Consider the following 15,518-nt stretch of genomic DNA (forward strand, 5'->3'; position numbering starts at 1 on the left):
TCGATGAATAAGTTATTTCTGACACGAGAGTTAACATCAACTATTGATGATAAAATATAACGACAACGCCGGCAAGTATATATCACTGAACATTTTCACCTGACTGCACGTTCATTAAAAATAGCGATTCACGTATGAAGTTTTGCCAACAGGTGACTTTTATGTCATAACTGTTTATTTTTACACCAGGAGCCATGAATATGAAAAATTCCTGATAAGACAGTAAAATCCGAAACCGAGACAATTTCACCTACTGTCCACCGTATGATTTCAGTCGCTGTACTCGGATTCTTGCAAGATGTTATTTACGACATTAGAATTTTCTTTTACAGTTAAGATTCGCTCTTTTACATTTGTTTCTTGTATGATATCAACAGTTATACCGAGATGTTTTCAAACGGTTGTAAAAATACTTTTTCCGCTCACATTGATAACTCTGAGTTTTGAAACTTCAATATCCCCACTGGGTAACCCGAGAATATTTGACTGTCGTCCGTCCCCGGGGAGGGGAATTTGAACCGAAAGTGACAAGTCTTTCCAGCGGAAGACAAGGTTTTATCTCTTATTATAGAGGGTGTTACAGGTAAAGAGTTCACGTTCGCGGGCGGATGGCTCAGAAGAAGAGGTCTACAAGTTACTGATAAATTTTAAAGCTTGGTCAATGAGAAGAAAGTTACGGTCGCCGATTTTGCCTCGTATTAGAAAATTGACTATTAGATCCAGCACTTGAGTAAGACATTTGAACACCATCTTGGCTCGGCGGGGGAGGAGGATTTGAAAAAATCAATTTTCAAAAGTTCGAATGCCCTGGGTTATACCCGGGAAGATGTTGAAGCTTCCAATTGATCGACGCATTACTCTCGCTGCCTTTTGAAAGAGATCCTCGTTTATAAGAACAAGTCCAAGACTTTGAAGAAATGAGAGACTTTGAGACTGAAACGAAAAGCACTGAAAGAAAGTCATTGAGGCAAAAGCTAACGAGACTTCGAGATCGGATAAACACTTTGTGAAACCTGGTGTCGCAATTTTTGGGACGGGAAAAGTGGGAGGGGAGGGTGTTTAAAAAACGCACTGTCGGGAGCCAACAGGAAGTCATATCATTTCTTCTCGCTTTCATGAATTTTGTGTAAAGTCTCTTTTTGGTTGGTAATTGTTGAACAGAAGCTTTTTTCATAAATTTCAATGACACTTCTGTGAAGTGGCAGTGGGGTTTTCAGAGCTTGTACAGCATTTAAAGAGTTGCTATGCTCTTAAGTTTATTTTTTTTGTGAGAAATTCCAGCAGGCTGAATACTTACAGTTTTATTAGATATTGGAGCTATTTTTCCGGTTTTCTTTCAAGGCACGTAACGGCTAGGGACGCTTTTGGAAATTTAACTGAGGCAGCCTGGTTAAAATCTGCGAGAAAAGACCATTTTATAGCTGTCGATCTGAACAATGTCACGCGGGTCTAAATGATCTCTTTGTTCATTATATCCTCCGTAGCTCACTGACTCCTGCTCACTTTAGGGGCTTACACAGTCAATTAGGGTTACAATCTTGAATTGCCTTCAAAAAGGTCGTGTGATAAGTGTCACCCGAGGATCCCTTACCCTCAGCGAATTTTACAAAAAAAATTAATGTCTTACCCTCGCACATAAAAATTTAATCAGTTGCCTCAGATCAGTTTAAGCGAAAATACGAGATATTAACAAGTTAAAAATCAGCTCAGGGCTCAAAATTCTAAGAATTCGAGCGTCATCTATATACAAGTTTATTGTGGGAATTTGATCATTACGTCTTGCTTCCGTGCGGAGCCAAAACTATCAAATACAACGATTTAGCGGTATGATCAAGTGAGGACTTTCGTCACCATGAAAACAGACGTAATTTTTGGAATTTCTGTGGCACTAAGCCATTACTAAATTTGTTTTTATTTTAACTGCTTCGCTTTGTGTAGTGTAGCTTCGCTTTAGGTAGCTGTCCTTCTTATTTTGACGTAAATCATAAATCTCCTGGGGTTTATTTCCTTTTTATCAAAATAGTAACATAATCATTGTGTTGAGAGACTTAGAGGGGAGGGGGAGGAGAGGAGGCAAGTGGGTTCCTCCCCTCCCCTCTAATTTCTCGCATCGTTTCTCTTTCATTTCTTTTATTTAAACTTATTTAAATGATGCAGACTTATCAATGACGTCAACTAGCTTTTATTCGATCTGTTGTCTTTCTGCTTGCTTCCATATTTCCGCAGTTAAATACGAAACGCAACTGACTTATGTCGCTCTGTTGATTTCGACCTCGTCGATTCCTCAGCGTGAAGAAGATCAAGCTCCATTAAAGTAGAACAAGACGTTTGGATACCATCATGATTTCAGCCTGGATCTTGATTACATTTTGTGGTGAGTGAGAATTCTTTCATGCGAATTATTAATACGCAAATTTCACTTCACTGATCATTCGTGCAACAAATGCCTCTAGAAGTCCCATCTGTTTGCTTTTACAGGCCAGAAGTTTGAATTATCATTCTGAACTTGATTTTGCTCTGTCTGCCGACTTTTAATCGCTAATTTAATCTCATTTAACTTGATCTTCCGTGCATTGTTGTTCTTTCTTCATTGCTGTCTTCTTCGCTCGGGTTCGCTCAGAGTTCGCGGTCCCTTTTTTTTCATCGATCAAGTGAATATCTTTCAAAGAAGGTTCTTAATTCAACGTGTTAGAATTTTCAGCAATTCATGCCCAAACTGATAATAGACCGTTCGCCGAATGGGTTTAGACATGAATAAAGATACTTTGCATTCTTAGGATACTTTATTTTAGGGAATGTCAAATCGTTTTATGTCGTCACACGCAAATGGAGATTTGATTCTCACACTCAAATAGAAAGAAAACGTGAACTCGATGAATAAGTTATTTCTGACACGAGAGGAAGTTAACATAAACAATTGATGATAAAATATAACGACAACGCCGGCAAGTATATTTCAACATTTTTTCTTGATTGTGCATTCATTGAAGCGAATAGCGATTCACGTATGAAGTTTTGCCAACAGGTGACTTTTATGTCCTAGTTTTTTATTTTACACTAGGAGCCATAAATACGAAAAATTCCTGATAATACTAGATTCAGTAAAATCCGAAACCGACACAATTTCATCTACGGTTCACCATATGATTTCGGTCGCTGTACTCGGATTCTTGCAAGGTGTTATTTACGACATTGGAATTTTTTTTTACAATTAAGATTCGCTCTTTTACGTTTGTTTCTTGCATGATATCAATATGATTTTCAAACGGTTTTACAAATACTTTTTCCACGCACATTGATAACTCTGAGTTTCGAAACTTCAATATCAAAAAATTGACCATCAAATCCAACACTTCCTTTAGATCTTACGTATGCAGTAGGTAACAATAAGTCTATAAGTTAGTGGCGTTAAGTCTGATTTCCATCCTGTCTTCTCTGGTTTACTTTAAGGTTCCATATTAGGAGTTCTATTATTTCTTATCTATATCAATGTTATCCCTAAGTCAACTACTTACTTTTCTAGTAGATTATATGCAGATGATACATCTCCAAGAGTCTCTGGAACCAACCTCGACATTTAATTAAATGGCATAAATAACCATCTACATACTGTTTACGAATAGTTATGTAGTAATAAATTAACCTCAAATCTTTCCAAAACTATAGATATTATCTTTATACCTCGGCAAAGGAAAATTCAAAATCTACATCCACCATTGAAAAATATCGAACATTTGTTTAGAGCAATCTTCATGTATCAAGTACCTAGGTGTTTATATAGACTGTCATCTAGCTTAGCATGACCACATTGATTACATGAGTAGTAAAAACTTCACCAAACGATCAACACACTTAGATGCATTTATTATTCTCTGATTTATCCATATCCTACGCGTGGCTGTACACACTGGGGAAATAATTCTAATGCTCTTTCAATGACAATTCTGTGGAGTGGCAGTGGGGTTTTCAAAGTTTGTACATTTTTTTCCTATGCATTCCTATGCTCTTATGTCAATTTTTTGGAAGAAATTCTAGAGGACTAAATACTGACAACTTGATTAGATATTTGCGCTATTCTTTTCTGGTTTTCTTTCGAGGCACGAAACGGCTCGGGACGCTTTTTGAAATTAACTGAGGCAGCCTGTTTAAAATCTGCGAGAAAAGACCATTTTAGAGCTGTTGGTCTGAACAATATCACGAGGGTGATATTGCTCAGATGACCTCAAACTTTTTAGCATCTGGGATGAACTGTTTCTACTAGTACGTTGAGACACGTGTTCACATGTTCGTTCTTTGTATTTGTTGCAGTTGCCTCCCTGACTCTAGTGACAAGTGATGGTAAGTATAAATGTTTGTCTTACATGTCTGCATTTTAATCAACAATTTTTGTCTTAAGTCAACTAGAATTCTCATTCTTAGTAAAGATATGGTAACGAAGGTGCTCGTTTGCAACACATTTTCAATTTCTATTTGCTTGAATTCTTTTGTCTGCAGTAAGAAACCAAAAGAGTAACTGAAAGATACCTTTTTTTCAGCCTGCACCCCTCCTGGAGAATCCATTAATGCTACTAGTGGTCACATTTCCAGCCCCAATTTTCCCAACAACTATGATGCAAACAGGATTTGTACCTGGAATATCACTGTACCCAGTACGAAAATCATCAAACTGACCTTCTTGAACTTTACCCTGGTAGCAGGTGAAAACGATGACTGTTCTGGAGCGGCAGCAGAGAGTGCCCGAGTCTTTATCACAAACGTTGCCTCTCATGGAGGGAAACCTAATGACTTTAAGATCTGTGGTCAAAAGCTTCCCCATCCTGTGTACTCCGAGGGAAACTTCATTCAAGTGACATTTGACTCTCGTGCCGGCCTTGTAAACAAAGGGTTCAATGCAACCTTTGAGGCAATAGATGGAGATTCACGTAAGAGCTTTTCTTCTATAGTAGTTTATGAATGAAGTATAGAAATGTACTGAGCATGTACTCTATTGAACTAAGCGAGAATTATGTTGAGTATAACCTGAAAATAATGAGGTAGACAATCTTTGAACAGCCATAGTCTGTAGAAAAAAAATTTAATGTATTGAAGCCTTTCACTCGGACGCAAGCACTTTATATTTCATGTCAGTTACATTGATTTATGTTTAAATCCGTCAACATACGGAAAAGGAGCTGTAGGCGGTATTGGAAATCAACCAGTTAGCCACACTGGAGTGTAAAAATCAAAACTTAACCAGTATTCGATGCCTGACACAGTCTTTGTTACTCTTAGTAGGCGGTATTAAAAATCATCTAGTTGACCACCGTGGACTGTAAACCTCACTAAGACTTAAAACAGTTTTCGGAGAAAAAGAAGCTTCCTTAAGATTATTCTTTGAATAAATTAAGTTTCTTACAGGAAGTAAGATGCATTTTACTAAAGCTGGCAGTCTTTGTTACTCTTTTTAGTGTGCCCAGCAGATATGATCCTCGATGAAACCTCGGGTTCTTTCTCCTCTCCCTTTAATCCAAGAAACTATCCATTCAACCAGACATGTAGCTGGAAGATTATAGGGAAACAAGGATACCGTGTTGAGCTCACAATACCAGACTATAATCTTGAACGTTGCGCTGCTTGCTCGTGTGATTATTTGGAAGTTCAGAATAGCTTCAGTGATAAAGCGCTACCTGGAAAACTATGTGGTACACCAAGGTTTATTCCTTTAAAATTTTATTCACTGCACGAAAGCTTGAGGGTGGTGTTTGTGTCCAATGATGCAAAGATGGATTATGACGGATTTGGGGCAACTTACAAGCTGTTGAACTACAGTCCTCCAAGTAAGTAGAGAAAACAACTTGGTGAGATCTAAGATTTCGCTGAAAGAAGATGTAATTTTGCCAAATAATGACACAAATTATTAAAACCGAGATCTAAGGTATCTACTGAAGCCGAAGGCTGAAGCAGATAACACAGGCAAGAGGTTTGATTTTTTCTGATATCATGCGAAAAACGAGTTCAATAATTGCATATTATAGGAGGCACCTCTGTTTGATTTGGCAAAATATTGAGTTCACTACACGGACGAGGAGTTTAAAAAATTAGGCAAGCTTTGAACTCGACATGATTAATGCAATATCCACTGCAGATATTAGCCTATTATGTCAATTTCACACGTCATTATATATCGATTAACTGCTCTCAACCAATCAAATTTTTGTAGTAAGTCTAAAGTATAATGATTATTAATATCGTGCTCCACCTCATCCATTCACTTATTATTATTGAAGTTAATTAGAGAGGAAGCTCGCTCTTTTAATGATTGTTGAATGTAAACATCTCTGATATGCCAATGTAAGCGGTGGTGTACTGGGAATCTAAGACATGTTGCTTTACCCACTTCCCACTTTTTCTCCTCGATTCTTGGTTGTTCACTTTTCTAAACTTGATATTATTGTTCGGGGCAACTCTCTTATGTAGGCCATGTTTTTGTAAACCTCTTTTCAAAAGGGTATGGATTTTGATCAATGGCCGAAATAGTCTAAGATCCATTTTATTGTTTACCAAGGGAACCACGAGAGCGTATAAAAGGTTTTTTTTTTCCTTTAACTTCTGATAAACGATATGGTTACAGAAGGAAGAAAATTATACTATTCAAGCTGAAATTCAGGTAAGTTTTACCAAGATTTTTCTGCAGCAGTGATGCGAAGTACAATGAAACATAGCCAGTGGTGGGTCTGGAAACCAGTTTGGAAAATGACACATTTTGGTTTGGAATAGTGTCGAAATTTGAGAAATCGGGCGCCTCACGGTGATGGTGTCTACTCATTCTGCTGGACTTCGCTGCTTGAAAGCCTTGAAAATTTATTTCAGATCTACACATTTTACTTCTCCTCTTGAATTGCGACGATCTAATATTTCCTAAGTCATTACACAAATTTTCTTTCGTTTGCAGCTTAATGCGCTTTGGCCGATGTGAATTTCCTTCGAAACAACCATATATTTAGCCTCTCTCCGTCGTAAATACATGAAAATTCTCGATCTCACACTCACATGGAATATTTTTAACTTTCAACAGTTTGTCCAAAGGAAGCAATTCGTCTCTCAGGAAACGGCACAATAAGCAGCACAAACTACCCAAAGAGTAACTACAATGCGTCCACAAATTGCACCTGGATCATTACCGCACCACCTGGAAAAATTGTAAATTTTACATTTACTTACTTTGTCTTAAGTGAGTGTTCAGTTAAATCTTGTTCGGATAATTGTTCTTATGTGGAGCTTTATGATGGCGGGTCAACAAGCTCTTCGGATTCACCCCTGGGACGATTTTGTCAGGGGTCGCCTTTGGAGGAGCCTCGGTTCTCGTCTGGAAACCAAATGTTCGTGATGTTCCATCCTGGACAAACAGTTGATCGTGGATTTGAAGCGAAATATTCAGCATCTACTCCCAAAACAACAACGTCACCGCCTACAACAAAAACAACATCGACAAGTGAATCGGAAACGACAAATAAATCGGAAACGACAAATAAATCGGAAACGACAAATAAATCGGAAACGACAAATGAATCGGAAACGACACCTGAATCGGGAGAGAGAAAAGGTAAATTTTTTATGAAATTTCTTTGCATTGAATATTCAAAATTAATCAATGCTTTTTGTTATAAGAAAGTTAAACTTCTACGACCGACTTCTCTTATGATTCATTATCGCTGAAGGCATCGTTTGTATTTTTTGCTCTTCAGTTACTAGTTTCAATCAAAAGATTATGTGTTAGCCCGCCTGTAAAAGCCAGTAAATACTTTTAACAATACTCAGCAACAGTTTACAATTATTCGCCGAAGTGGATGTGAATAGTGGTGGATATTTACCGAGCCGAAAAGTGGCGAAGTGAATATCCACCACTTTTACCGACACTGACAGAGGTAAATAATTATTATTATATATTAAAGTTCACACGGCAACCAGGTGGACAATCAGACATAGTTTGAAGCTACACTGGTTTGCAGATTTAATGAATGTAACCGAAGAAGTTACAGTTCATAGACCCAACGTTTCGACACTCCTGTCTAGTGCCTTCATCAGGGGTGATCTAAACGCTGCAACAAGAGGTCCTTTTATACGATCACTAATTAGCGGCCTTTTTTTCTGACGAGGTGTAAATAGGCGTCAGGAAGCAGACCGCCATCGTCACGATTTAAAGGAGCGTGGGCGGAGTTAATGTGCCAAGCCTCCAAACAAAGGCGCTGGTGGTAACGCCGATTAGTAGTGATAATTTTAGAATTATCCCACCCAATTGTATGGTTGCTTAGGCAAGTATGCTCCGATAAAGCTGAATTTTCCTTTTTGCAAAGAAAAACCGCTTTTTGGTGCTCTTTTAACCGTGTACCAAACTGGCGTTTGGTCTGTCCGATGTATTCGTTATCACAGTCATTGCAAGGAATAGAATAAATGGCGTCGGTTCGTTGTTCTTTCGTGACAGGATCCTTAGGTTTGGCGAAAATATGCCCCAAAGTCAAAAAAGTTGCTCAAAAACCTTTTCAGACTTTGGGGCATATTTTCGCCAAACCTAAGGATCCTGTCACGAAAGAACAACGAACCGACGCCATTTATTCTATTCCTTGCAATGACTGTGATAACGAATACATCGGACAGACCAAACGCCAGTTTGGTACACGGTTAAAAGAGCACCAAAAAGCGGTTTTTCTTTGCAAAAAGGAAAATTCAGCTTTATCGGAGCATACTTGCCTAAGCAACCATACAATTGGGTGGGATAATTCTAAAATTATCACTACTAATCGGCGTTACCACCAGCGCCTTTGTTTGGAGGCTTGGCACATTAACTCCGCCCACGCTCCTTTAAATCGTGACGATGGCGGTCTGCTTCCTGACGCCTATTTACACCTCGTCAGAAAAAAAGGCCGCTAATTAGTGATCGTATAAAAGGACCTCTTGTTGCAGCGTTTAGATCACCCCTGATGAAGGCACTAGACAGGAGTGTCGAAACGTTGGGTCTATGAACTGTAACTTCTTCGGTTACATTCATTAAATCTGCAAACCAGTGTAGCTTCAAACTATGTCTGATTGTCCACCTGGTTGCCGTGTGAACTTTAATATATTTTATTTGCGAGAAAAGTATGGTCAAACTGTTGTTACAAGGGTCAACCGGCTCACTAACATCAGAGTCCGCATTGCTAAGTATCGCTGTCATTTGTATTTCAATCACCGTTGCAAAGAGAACCATGTGCTTCCATCGAGTTTGAGATTTCGGCCTCCTTTACGGAGTGCTAAAGGATACAAGCTCATGGTCCGTACTGGTTTTTCTTTTCTCAAGCTACGAATAGATGAATGTCACAGTTCCATACTGCGGTTACGTACGTTATTCTCTCGTTCACTCAGTGAACTCTCTGCTTTGATTAACAACTCCGAAACTTCCTGGGTCGAGGAGTTTTGCATTTCGAAAGAACTGCAGACGTTTACCAAACAGAGAGAGAAACATGACAGAAAACTCCGTCACTTGCTCAGTAAGAGGTCTCCTGTTAATTCAGGCTCATCTCTGAAAGATAAATGGGTCATGAACCTTTCCTCCAAGGAATTATCCGCGCTGGAACGGAGTGGTTTAGAGAAGGGTCTAAAATTTGCTATTGCTCCTCGCAAAATACCGACCGCCGAAATTGTCGCCGCTGTTGAGGAGAGTATCTCTCAACTCGACGACGATCGTAGGCATTTGGTAAGAGCAGAAGTAAGTAGCGTACTCAGACGTGCTAAACCTCCTCCCAAAAACATTCAAAAGGATGTTTTCAATGCGCTTATAACTCTCAAAAAGGATCCGGACAGGCTCGTATTATCTGCTGACAAGGGTAATTGTGTTGTGGTTATGGACAAACAGCAATATCACGACAAAGCTTTGTCTCTGCTCAATGACAAGAGTACGTATGCTGTCTTAAACTCTGATCCAACCAGTAAAACTCAAAGAAAGTTAAACAAAATGTTGCTTGATTTGAAAAAAGCTGGCAGAATTAGTGACTCTACGTACAAAATGTTATACAGTAGTGTCGGCTTATGTCCACGTTTTTATGGCTTACCTAAAATTCATAAACCGGGAATTCCTTTGAGACCCATTGTCTCTTTTGTTAATTCTCCGACTTATGCAATTTCTGGTTATCTTGCGAGAATTTTGTCGCCTGTTGTTGGGAATACTGATTACACTGTTAAAAATTCCTGCGAATTTACGGATTTCATAAGAGATAAAACTCTTGACGCTTGTGAAGAATTAGTATCTTTCGACGTTGTTTCGCTCTTCACTAAAATCCCAGTTGATCTTGCCGTTAAGGTTGCGGAGGAAAGACTCAGAGAAGATGCTTCCCTAGGACAAAGAACTTCTTTGCCTGTGGAGGATATTATTCATCTGCTGTCTTTTTGCCTCAAAACCACGCAATTTACATATAACGGCACATACTATCAACAAGTTTTTGGTACAGCTATGGGTTCGCCTGTTTCTGCTGTCATTGCTAACATGGTAATGGAAGACGTGGAACAAAGGGCCTTAGCCACTTCACCGGTTAAACCCTTTTTCTGGAAACGATATGTCGATGATGTTATTTCTGCGGTATCCGGAAATGAAGCGGAGCGCCTCTTGTCGCATTTGAATTCAGTAGAGCCGTCTATCCAATTCACCCTTGAACGTGAAAAGGATAGACATTTGCCCTTTCTTGATTTAAATGTGTCTAGAGGGGTTCAGGGTAATTTAGAGACAAGTGTCTATCGTAAACCCACCCACACCGACAAATACCTCGCTTTCGATTCTCACCATCCTATTTGCCACAAAAAGTCTGTAGCCAAAACTTTACTTAGGAGGGCTGATTGTCTACCATCATCACTCGATTCGAAGGCTGAGGAGAGGAAATATGTTTCCAATGTCCTAAAGGCAAATGGCTATACAAAAACTTTTCTCCGTAACTGCCAAAAACCAGTTACAAATAGTAACGCTCTTGATGAAAGGGAACCAGCGACTGGTTTTGCTGTTATTCCTTACATACAGGGTGTTACTGAACCCATCAAGAGAATTTTGAATAGCCACAACGTTAAAGTTGCTCAAAAACCTTTTCAGACTTTGGGGCATATTTTCGCCAAACCTAAGGATCCTGTCACGAAAGAACAACGAACCGACGCCATTTATTCTATTCCTTGCAATGACTGTGATAACGAATACATCGGACAGACCAAACGCCAGTTTGGTACACGGTTAAAAGAGCACCAAAAAGCGGTTTTTCTTTGCAAAAAGGAAAATTCAGCTTTATCGGAGCATACTTGCCTAACCAACCATACAATTGGGTGGGATTATTCTAAAATTATCACTACTAATCGGCGTTACCACCAGCGCCTTTGTTTGGAGGCTTGGCACATTAACTCCGCCCACGCTCCTTTAAATCGTGACGATGGCGGTCTGCTTCCTGACGCCTATTTACACCTCGTCAGAAAAAAAGGCCGCTAATTAGTGATCGTATAAAAGGACCTCTTGTTGCAGCGTTTAGATCACCCCTGATGAAGGCACTAGACAGGAGTGTCGAAACGTTGGGTCTATGAACTGTAACTTCTTCGGTTACATTCATTAAATCTGCAAACCAGTGTAGCTTCAAACTATGTCTAATTATTATTAATTTTTTTTTCTATAAAACCACACAGATAACAAAAAATAAGTTTACTCCTTTCAATATACCGAAAAATTTTCGGAAATTAATTACTTGGCGCGCGATTTAGCTAACCGGTTGTTGAGAAGTGAATGGTACTTGCTATTCACTACCTAACGAGCCAATTAGGGCGCGAAAAGCACTTTTCACTTGTTTGGTATTAATACTACTGAACTTAAAAAACAATTGATATGAGGATAAAAAGTAGTTAGCCTTTTTAAAAGCTTAAAAAACCGAGTATAAATTATTTGAATAAAATAGGTAATCTTTCGCCAAACATGCCTTAACCCATAAAGCGAACTCCATGTCGATAAGCTCATCCGGCAAGCTGACAATCAGTTCTTCCAAATATTTCGTTGATGGGAGAAATCCACGGGGTGGGGGTGGGGTTCGTTAATGCCGTTCTCATGTAGCCCAGGTTTGATAATGAGTTTTATTGGGTCTCTGAGTTGACAGATTACCTTATTGATCGAGATTGTTAGATGATGTTCTTCATCTAAATATCTTTGTCAATCAATGATCATCAAATGCGACTATTAACTTAAGCAATTCTTTAAGATTTTCTAACTGTCACAATTAATTGTAGAGTCAAAGAGATCCTTATCGGAAGGCGCCAAAGCAGCAATAGCGGTGGTTGTTGTGATGATTGGTCTACTTGTCTTAGTTGGGATTTTGTATTGCCTTCGTCGCGGTGAGTCTGCTCTTTTTTTTCTTTTTTCTTGAAGGAAAAGGGTGTTGTTCATTGGCTTTCCACCAGTGTGTCATGGATTCGAGAGGAGACCAGAAATGTTCGAAACTGTTAAGAATTGTTATCAGGAATGTGAAAGATGAGACCAATTTAAGGGCCGGGGGCACTGGGCTGACAAAATTTGTTTTGCTCCACCAAAAGTCTCGACAAAATTTGTCTCAACCAACCACTGCGGGCGCACTGAAAAACAGCAAAATATTTGTTTATCACTAAATGTCAATCACAGGGATATTCAAATTGAGTAGTGCTTGAACCTGGGGATTCAGCTTAAACCTAAAATTCATGGAAGCTATAATAGTTGTATTCTGAGTATCTTGAGTACTGATCGTTATGCTGCATCCCGAGGTACAAATCCTCTACCTTCACTATTTGATTGCCGCATAAAAATGAAATATATTTTGGCGGCCTTCTACCTGAAAACTCATATTTCAAAAGCGAGCACAAATTTTGTTGATTGGCGTATTCCTTCAAATCGTGGCTTGTAAATTAATAAAATCTGTCTCGCTCCGAGGCAGGACGACCGCGCATTTGTAGATTGGTAGAGCTTGACAAATTTTGGCAGAACAAAAAATCAGTCTCACTGAGCTGACGACAGATTTTTTGCAAAACAAACAACAATTTGCCCATTGCGCCTTGGCACTTACTCTCTGTGTATTTTGCAGAGGGAACTGGCGGGCTACGTTCTTTTTGGGAGAGCATTTTGAGATTAGCTTATTAAACATGCGGCGAGCAAGCTCCTTATCAACTTATTATGAAAACCAAGTTTGATTGAAAGCAACGAAAATATCACCTTTCCAACAATGTGACTGCACAAGGAGAGTGGCGAGGGAGTGGCTTAATGTACGTAATCACTTTGGGGAGCTCGTCTGTTTAGATACTTAGGTGATACCCATACTCTCCCAAAAATATTAATTTAATGTCTACATACTTCTTTTCCTTATCATAATGCCATTTTTTTTTCTAATAGGTCAAAGAGGACACAGGGGCGAGTTTGAGGTGACTGTATTGGATAAACTGGAATGGAAGAACCAAAGCGACTTCAATGCCAGCCAAATCTCTACGCACCATACACCTGGTATCGAGAAACAGTCTCATGAGTTACAATCTTTCTCTAACGAAAGATATTCCAGTTAAGCGTGTATAGGATTGTTTTTATGAATAGCCTTTTCCAGGCTCTCAGTCAGGGAAGACGAGCGAAAGAACAGACGCATGATAAACGACAGTTTCGGTTGTCAAGGCAACGGCTGCCTCACTCCCCACCTCCTGTCGCTTTTTGTGCTGTCACTTTTTCGCTCATTTTCATTAATTGAGAGAATGGAACCAGCTAGATCATTGAATAATAAGGAAGTTAGCACAGTTTAGGGTTAGATTCAAAGAAGATCACTTGCAGTTATGGCCAAAGATCTCTCTTGGTTTTAAAGGTTAAGTATGATGAGCATTTCTTAGTGAAAAGGATGAGAAATTGTGTAATTTTGTATTTTTTTTAAAACGGGAAATCGATGGGTTAACCTGCAGTTGAGACTAGTTCAATCCGTGAAGTGACTGAGATGTAGTTACCTCTGTTTATAAACCTCCTCACACGTGGTGATTATTGCGAGATATGACGCTATCCCTGGCCAATGAGAGCGCGAAATGATCACCAAAGCCAATGATTGCTCTAAAAAGAGATAAACACTAGATTGGTCTATAGGAATTGAAGATAGGAAGCGCTTGCTATGCTATAATTGTTAATTCTAAACATTTGCTAATACTATTTTGTTAGCCAATGGAAACATTTTACCTTTTACTGTCAGCGACTAAACGTTTTTCGTGGAGATTGTAGGTATCCTCTAGTCTACAAACAGATTCCAAGTTACCGAGCGTCTGTTCAGTAATAGATAACAGAAGAGACGTCTTCTTTGATCTATTACTGAACAAGCGCATGGCAACATAGCCTGCAGAGCAGGCGTCCTTTAGGGCGTGCTAACGTCTTAAGCTCGTGATCATTTATCCGACCGGCCATGATTGATTTGGAGTTAGAGTGGACAGTGGGGTAAGGGGAAGGGCGAGAAGGTAATCTTCACTCCCCCATCCCCACCCCTCTCCTTTTTTTTGACCGTCGACCACCTCCTTGGTACAAATTTCTTTTTCTCCCCAGCGTTCCGCTGCCATTTAAATTAAAGGTGGCGGCCATGATTACTGAGCACTCGCCCTTCAAAATTACGCCTGCTCTGCAGGTTAACAGCAACATGGAATTTATTTGTTAAATAGATATACCCTATACTTAGTGTAATAAGTCATGAGATTTACTGTTGTTTTGTTATTGTTTTCGATGGAATTTGTGCTTATTTTAAGTTACACCAGAAACGGTTTTTTTTAAATAAATAGATCAGGCTTATATGACATGATTGTCCGAGCATTTTTCACATATTAGTATTTGCGTAATCACCAAACAGATGAGAGATAAAACCACAAGAAAAGTAAACAAATGGCCAGTCACGAAAGCAACGCTTCGCTTTTCCCTCTAAAAATTCCTCATGTAAGCTAATAACAATATTGATAGAGGCACATATGTGGAAATCAGCGTGTGTACACCCCTGAACGTTGAAACTATATCAAATCGAAGGAACAGTTTTGGTCTTGGTCCGCCGTTTTGTCAACAAAATGAACAGCACGTGCAAAGCTGTCAATTGTTTCCTGAATAGAGCACGTGTTAAAAATTATTCAATACTTACATCTCGTGCATGAAGTGAGAAGACTATATGAAGGCGAGAACGATTGTGGCCGCTTTGTTAAAAACAAGATATCAAGAAACGGGCAAGGAATGTTCCACGACTGAGAAAATGATCGTAAAAGATAATCGCGGAAAAGCGATTGCGTGACACTCGGTAAGTCGTCAGATGACATGTTATCACGAATCAGACGTAATAACAGTTCAAATTCTCAGTGAGCATTTTGCACCCAGTCTGCGGTCTGCATTTTGTACCTAGTCTGAATTTTGTACCCAGTCTGCAGTCTGCATTTTGCAGTTTTTGAATGACCGGTTTTCTCTGTCGTTCTGTAATTTATGTTACCCAGCAAGTATCAGTACACTTCGAGTTGAAGATAGCAAGGGCTATTGT

The 15,518-nt window shown here is 39.2% G+C and overlaps 1 protein-coding gene across 2 annotated transcripts in view; it reads left to right on the top strand.

Moving 5' to 3' along the window:
• LOC131777710 (cubilin) overlaps positions 1-14,799 on the top strand; it is a 35,588-nt gene extending 20,789 nt beyond the window's left edge. Inside the window, exons 6-10 of one of the 2 annotated variants that reach the window (XM_066161895.1) lie at positions 4,536-4,922; positions 5,448-5,816; positions 7,055-7,582; positions 12,256-12,360; positions 13,385-14,799. In XM_066161895.1, the coding sequence (XP_066017992.1) occupies positions 4,536-4,922; positions 5,448-5,816; positions 7,055-7,582; positions 12,256-12,360; positions 13,385-13,551 (1,556 nt within the window). In that variant the 3' untranslated portion in view covers positions 13,552-14,799. The remainder of the gene's footprint in view (positions 1-4,535; positions 4,923-5,447; positions 5,817-7,054; positions 7,583-12,255; positions 12,361-13,384) is intronic. The other variant, XM_066161894.1, reaches the window with a different exon arrangement.
• The last annotated feature ends 719 nt before the right edge of the window (positions 14,800-15,518 follow it).

Source organism: Pocillopora verrucosa, chromosome 14 (genome assembly GCF_036669915.1).
Source record: "Pocillopora verrucosa isolate sample1 chromosome 14, ASM3666991v2, whole genome shotgun sequence".
Lineage (NCBI taxonomy): Eukaryota > Metazoa > Cnidaria > Anthozoa > Scleractinia > Pocilloporidae > Pocillopora > Pocillopora verrucosa.